The sequence below is a fragment of the Peromyscus leucopus genome, chromosome 23 (genome assembly GCF_004664715.2).
Source record: "Peromyscus leucopus breed LL Stock chromosome 23, UCI_PerLeu_2.1, whole genome shotgun sequence".
Classification (NCBI taxonomy): domain Eukaryota; kingdom Metazoa; phylum Chordata; class Mammalia; order Rodentia; family Cricetidae; genus Peromyscus; species Peromyscus leucopus.
Genome location: NC_051082.1, coordinates 42,181,653 through 42,189,093, shown reverse-complemented (window position 1 = coordinate 42,189,093; position 7,441 = coordinate 42,181,653). Strand labels below are relative to the sequence as shown.

General features: G+C 36.1%; 1 protein-coding gene across 1 annotated transcript in view; it reads right to left on the bottom strand.

The window, feature by feature from the left end:
• Positions 1–630: 630 nt before the first annotated feature.
• The window catches only part of LOC114682222 (vomeronasal type-2 receptor 116-like), a 28,117-nt gene continuing 21,306 nt past the window's right edge, over positions 631–7,441 (bottom strand). The window contains exons 5-7 of the mRNA XM_028856024.2: positions 7,146–7,373; positions 5,463–5,586; positions 631–1,559 (exon numbers count right to left, since the gene is read on the bottom strand). Coding sequence (XP_028711857.2) covers positions 631–1,559; positions 5,463–5,586; positions 7,146–7,373 — 1,281 coding nt within the window. The remainder of the gene's footprint in view (positions 1,560–5,462; positions 5,587–7,145; positions 7,374–7,441) is intronic.

The following is a 7,441-nucleotide window of genomic DNA, read 5'->3' as shown; positions in this document are numbered from 1 at the left end:
TGCATCTCATTATGCAAATATTTAACAGAGTAATATATTCATGTCAAAATCATATTCATTTTTTTAATGTGCATTTGTTCATAGCAAAAGCATACATAAAATATAAGCATGATAAATCCAGGAAACATATCAAGTGCATCAAAAATACATGATATGTATGAAAACTTTTGGTACTATGACGGTAAAGTTATACAATGTTGAAGAGGTGAAGAATACACATATATCCCATTCATTTTTTTCTTTGATGTTAATTGAGAGAGATAATGAATTTTTATTGAAGTAAGCATACTAATTTAGAGGAATGTACAAAAATATTGGAAGATGGGAGAATAAGGATGTATTTCACCAATAAATGAAACCAATAAATAGAAAATCTTTAATTGCTATATGATCTCTGATAACTGGGTTGGTAATAAACAGGCTTGAAGACTTCTAAATTAGAAGTCAGCTTCTAATATAAACAAATGTGTAAATAATAGGAGATGAGAGAATAAAGATGACTTTCATCAATGAATAAAATTTATATATATATATACATATATATAAAACCTTAAATTTCTATATTATCTCTGACAATTATATTAGTGCTCAACAAGCTTGAAGAAATCCATGTAATTAAGAGAACACAGACTAAGCTATAAGATTGACTTTTCTTCTAGAATATGCTTTGTTCCTGACATGAGAAAGCACATTCCTATGTGGTCTTAACAAAATAATACAACACTTGGGGAAAAAGATGCAGCCTAGCAGACCTGCACTGGAAGCCAGGATAGAGAAGACTTCCATGGCCACCATGAGTTTCCCCTTGGTGCTGTGGTAGACAGGGAGGAAGGTGAGCCACACACTGAAGAACACCAGCATGCTGAAAGTGATGAACTTGGCTTCATTGAATGTGTCGGGCAGGTTCCTGGACAGGTAAGCCAAAGTGTAGCTCCCAAGTGCCATGGAACAGAGGTATGCCAGGACAGAATGGAAGGCAAGAGTGGAGCCCTTGTTGCATATAATAATTATGTGGCCATGTTCAGTGTAAGCATCTGACTCAATAAATGGAGGAGAGGTGCTCAGCCAAATTCCACAGAGCACAAGCTGGATGAGGGTACAGGTAGGAATGATGAAGTTAGGAGCCCTTGATATCATTATCCACCTTGTCAGTCTTCCTGGCAATGTGATCTTGAAAGCCAGAACCACAGTAATAGTTTTGGCCAAGATTGTGGAGAGAGCCACAGTGAACAGAACTGCAAATGTGCTCTGTTGCAGGATGCAGGTGGCTGTGTTGGGATGGCCAATGAATATCAATGGACAGAGAAAACAGAAGATCAGAGTGATGAGCAGGATGTAAGTGAGAGCCTGGTTATTGGCCTTGACAATGGGAGTGTGGTGGTACTTCACAAAGACACAAAGAACACCAGCTGTTAGTGCAGAGAAGACCAGGGCCAAGCAGGTAAGTGCCATCCCCAAAGGGTCTTCATAGGACAGAAAGGTCACTGCTTTCTGGAGGCAGTGGTTCTGTTGTGCATTTGCATAATGACTTTCTGGACACCTTACACAATGATCCACATCTACTCAGGAATTAAAGTTATTATGAGTCTCTGTTCAGTTTCCCCTTTTGTCTCAAGCCAATTCAGAAAACCAGTTCTCTGGCATTTGACCACATTTCCTCTGTTGTTCCAGACTCAAGTAAATCAGTTCTCAATAGTGATAATTACTAAATGCTTTCTAATCAATCATACCAGATCGATACTATCTTCTTTGTTGGACATAATGTGAACAAGTCTATACTTTTCATTGTTATACTTAAATATAATTTTAATTAAGTAATAATTTATATTACTGCTGTGGGATGGTCTGTATGTCAAATTATTCTGATTGGCCAATAAATAAAACACTGATTGGTCAGTGGCTAGGCAGGAAGTATAGGCAGGACTATCACAGAGGAGAAAAGAAAGAACAGGAAGGCAGAAGGAGTCATTGCCAGCCAACGCCAGGACAAGCAGCATGTGAAGATGCCGGTAAGCCACGAGCCACGTGGCAAGGTGTAGATTTATGGAAATGGATTAATTTAAGATATAAGAACAGTTAGCAAGAAGCCTGCCATGACCATACAGTTTGTAAGCAATATAATTCTCTGTGTTTACTTGGTTGGGTCTGAGCGGCTGTGGGACTGGAGGTGACAAATATTTGTCCTGACTGTGGACAAGGCAGGAAAACTCTAGCTACATATTTCTATTAATTTTTATTGTCAAAATTATTGAATTAAATTGCATAAACCTAACTAGGTCATAGGATCACCTCCTTCTGAAATACCTTGTGTGACTGTCATGTGAGTTCAGTATAAGGAGTATGTGCTTTGAAATTTCTTGCAATGTTATTCTCAGTCATCAGATTTTGGCTAACTATTCCTATAGAATTGATTTAATTCTTCATTGTGTTTCTTTCTCTGACAGTACTTGTGGGAATGAGAATTATTAGATTCCTGAAAGATGGAAAAACTCCCTTTGAGAAACTGTTTAATCATTTCAGGGAGAAAATATCTATTTAACAGATAGATGTAAAATACTTGTTTTAATTTTAGTATGCCATGGAATAATTTTTTGATACTTTACTACTTATAATTTGTTGCTTGAATTTCTAAAGGGTCTTGTAATAAAAAAAAACACCCTGGAACCAGATATTGTGGTAAATGCTGAAAGATCAGAGAGACAAAGGAACAAGCCACTGCCATGTCTCACCTCGCCACTCCATGAATCTTCTGACTGTTTTCCTTTGTGTCCTCAGTCAAAAGGACCTAGGTGGAAAGGCACTTAGTTCCTGTCTTCTCACACCTTATATACCTTTCTCTGCTCAGCCATATTACTTAATTCCTAGCGCTGGGATTAAAGGCATGTGTGCTTTCCAAATACTGATAGCAACATGCATGAGATCTCAAGTGCTGGGGTTAAAGGTGTGTGACTACTATTGCCTGGCTCTGTTTCTCTCCTAGATTGAATCAATCTCATGTAATCCAGGGTGGCTTTTAACTCACAGAGATCCAGACAGATTTCTGCCTTGCGAGTGCTAGGATTGAAGGTATGTGCCACCACTACCTGGCCTGTATGTTTAATCTAATGGCTGGCTCTGTCATCTGATCCTCAGGCAAGCTTCATTTGATACACAATATATCACCACAATAATTTGTGAGTTTCATCATGAATTCAAAACATGTAAATATCAACGTATTTATTCCATATTTTCATTAAATATTTCTGTTTTGTATTTTTCATAAAATGTACATAGTTTTGCAAAGTGGAATTTGAAATTTAATTTTGGTTGAAAATTCTAATTAAAAATCTATTGAATTCATCATTGTGATATTGCCTACAGAATCTTTTATTCCATTGTCAGCATTTTATTTGTTGTTTATTCCAGATGTGCCTTCTTGCTAACCTTTCACTATCAAGGCACTCTGTCTCTACTATATCCCATGTGTTTACATCTATTGGTTTCTAACAGAGCATGAATGCTTCATACGCACAACCTCATATATACTTTAGTGAAAGCACAGAATAAGTAAGTCATGATAAATATTTTATAGAGATTTAAACACATTTTTTAAATATACACCCACCTCATTCAATGTGGTTTGAGTTATAGCATTCACTGTTTTGAAATATTTAGATTTATGTTTTAGCTTTTTCTTTCTTACTAAAAATATTTCAAAGTTTCTACTTAATCTGCAACCATGTGGGATTGGGAATTTGATATTGATGTTTCTAGTCCACCAATGAATATAATTACCATGCGCATGAACTTACTATGGCACAAATGTACTCAAAGCACCTATATGCACATTAAATCTTTGATGGTATGTATAGCTAGTATCAATATGCAGTTTGAAATTAGGCAAATTAAAGAAACCAAAAAAAAATTGAAAGTTTCTATCTATACAAAGCAAAGTTAAAACATCTTAATGTTCAGGAAAACCATTATGTTGCTCAAAACATTACTATTGATACATGAATAATCAGACATAAATGTTAAGGTTGAGGAATCCTCTTTTATTTTCTCTCTATATTCAACATTGTGTCTGTGTGTGCTCCTCACTTTCACTGTTTCAATTGTCTCTTGCCTATTTTCTGTTCCTTGGATGTATTTTGACATAAGGTTCCTCTACTATGTCCACCTTTGACTGAAAAAGAGGATCCATCAAATTCAGTGTCCTATCTTGTTCTAAGAACAAGGGTGTACACCTATGCCTTGTATATTCACAACGCTGCCATTAATGGAAGTGGTAATGTGTCATTTCAACTAGTTGTCACAAGACATTCTTTCATAATTTACCACTTCTATGTTTAATAATGATTCCATTAACTCTTTATAGAAAATAGAGTTATTTGTATAAAACAAGTTAATGAGTACTTATCACATTCTTTGGCTTATATTAATCAAATTAAAACAGAAGAGATACAAATCTACATTCAAATTATGACACATAGCATCTATTGATTTAAAAAAAATGTGTTCAATGTAAGATTCTCATAATAATATTTTGACACACCTCCCCAATGGATATATATTTGTCCACAACATGTATAAGATCTTTAATACCTATGTTATTAAAGGATATCCCTCACCATGGAAGTTACATAGTTTGATGTTTCTAGTACTCACATAGGGATGGAGGAAAACAGGAAAGAAAAGATACTCATTAAGGGAATGTGGAATGTTATTTATACTGGAAATAAAAAAGATAAAGGTAGATAAATGGTTCTGTGGTTCAGGATACTGCTACTCTTAGGAGGACCTAGTTTCAGTTGCAAGCACCTACATGGGGGTCAATGCTACTATCTGTGCCTCCATCACCAGAAGATCTGATGTCCTCTTCTAACTTTGATGTGCACTAAACAAGTACATGTGCACATACATGCATGCAGACAAAACATTCACAGATAAAACAAAATGAAAAAATATAAAATAAAAAAATTTAAATATGTACATGGGTAAATCAAATATGACCTTTCTGATCACTCCTGATGAACCCAGACTCATGACTGAAATTATCCAACTGAGGGCCATAAGAAATCAACCCTTCAATGTGTGCTAACTATGAACTAACTATGGTTTGAAATAAAAGATAAGTCAGTAATTTATAGTGTGTGTGTGTGTGTGTGTGTGTGTGTGTGTGTGTGTGTGTGTGTGTGTGTGTGAAATGCCATGGTGAAGAAAGCAGACTACTCTGTGATGGGTAAAGCTTATCTCCAAAGGAAATAATGGCTGTTGTAGATCAACAACATACATCAAGTATGAGTTTCAATGTCCAGAGCACCATCCAAATTACTGAAAAAATGAACTAAAATATTTTTACTTCTAACTGAAAGAATCAGAGGACTTATCTCTGCTGTTACTTCACAGAACTTGTCCATCTGTTTAGACATTGAAGAACACTGTGGAGAGGTGGAAAATACCCCAGTTAGACTGGCACTTACCTGTCTCATTGGAAATCTCATTATCTGGACAACGAATGCAATCATAGCAGCAGGCAACTTTCCCCTCCTGAGAGGATTTTCTGAAACCAGGAACACAGCTCTCACTGCACACAGAGCAGGGAAGCTGAGAATTAAATATAAAAGAGAAAATATTCATGAGTGTATAGTTTTAAAATAATAAAAACAATATTTTTTCAATATAGAACAATGATATGGCAAGATTCATTTATTCATTTATTATTTATTATTTGAAGATTTTTGTTTTGATGCATTACTTCTAATTTCAATATAGTATATCCAAGAAGATCAATGTGTTTAAACAATGATCTAAAGACAACAGAAATCTGAACAATTGTGAAAATATAAGAGATAGGGCAAAATAAGAAAAAGTTAGGTCATGAAGTACGTGTCTAAATGGGCAAGTGTAATGACATACTGATCCTATTCTGTACTTCCTGACAGCTGGAGTGAGCAGCTTTGTTTCTCAGTAGTGATGCTTGGCTAACGTTTGTCAGCTTGACAGGATTCAAAATAAACATGTGAACTAGTCTTTGTGACTTTCTGTGAGAGATTACATATTCTATAAGTATGTGCACTATTTCATTGGTTGTTATTGCTAAGGACTGAAAGAAAAAAAGGGATGTGAAGAGCAGTGTTCACATCAGTATACTTCCTGACTGAAGATAAACATGACTCACTTTTTCAGGCTCTTGCCAACATGATTGCCTGAATCATTATGAAATGCTCATGCTAAGTGTGACCCAATAAAGTCAACGTGTAGCTAGAGTTTTCCTGCCTTGTCCACAGTCAGGACATATCTTTGTCACCCGCCAGTCCCACAGCTGCTCAGACCCAACCAAGTAAACACAGAGACTTATATTGCTTACAAACTGTATGGCCATGGCAGGCTTCTTGCTAACTGTTCTTATATCTTAAATTAATCCATTTCCATAAACCTATACCTTGCCATGTGGCTCGTGGCTTACCGGCATCTGCACATGCAGCTTGTCCTGGCAGCGGCTGGCAGTGACTCCTTCTGCCTTCCTGTTCTTTCTTTTCTCCTCTCTGTTAGTTCCGCCTATACTTCCTGCCTAACCACTGGCCAATCAGTGTTTTATTTATTGACCAATCGGAGCAACACATTTGCCATACAGACCATCCCACAGCAATGTTCTTAACTTATGTCTGCCAGGTTTTTCTTTTTCTTTCTTTCTTTCTTTCTTCCTTTCTTTCTTTCTTTCTTTCTTTCTTTCTTTCTTTTTTTTTTTTTTTGGTTGTTTGACAAATTGCTTCCTTTTTTCAGCAGCAAAACATGCAATTAAACCATTCACATGTGCCATCCATGCTACTATGCATTATCAGGTGCCTGAAAGCAAAATGACCATGCACTGATATTTTCAAATTTGGCAGTCAAACTAGTACTCTTGTCAGGTGGTGTCATGATAGGAATGTAATCTTAATAAATAGATACTGTATTTACCAATGGAAATAAGTACCCATAGAAAAAAAGGCATGGAAAAATAAACAATCCCATTCCTCAGAATAAGGCAACAAATGCTTTCTCATCTAACAGTAGTTTTGTTCGTACAGATGGGCACTGAGTAAGGAAACAACAATCATTACATTCCCAAACAAATGTCTATTGACATAAAGATCAAAGCAATGAGATAAGATCCAGCCCACCTCTGTAAATCCTGTAGCCCACTGTATCATATGGTCAGACAAACATAGTTCTTGGCCCTGTGGAGCTTTTGGAGAAAATGTTCCAACTTTCATCTTTTGCCTGAGACCATCTGGAAAATTCCAGAAGTTGAGAATATCATATTCTGCATCTAATTTCCTTTGTGAATCCAAAACCACAAGGTTTCCAGCACCATTTTTGAAATGGATATTCTTGAGAAATGGGTGAAGCTAAAAGAGATGCAGAATTTGGTGATGTATTTGTTCCTAGAAAGATCAACAGAACCCAATGAAGCAAT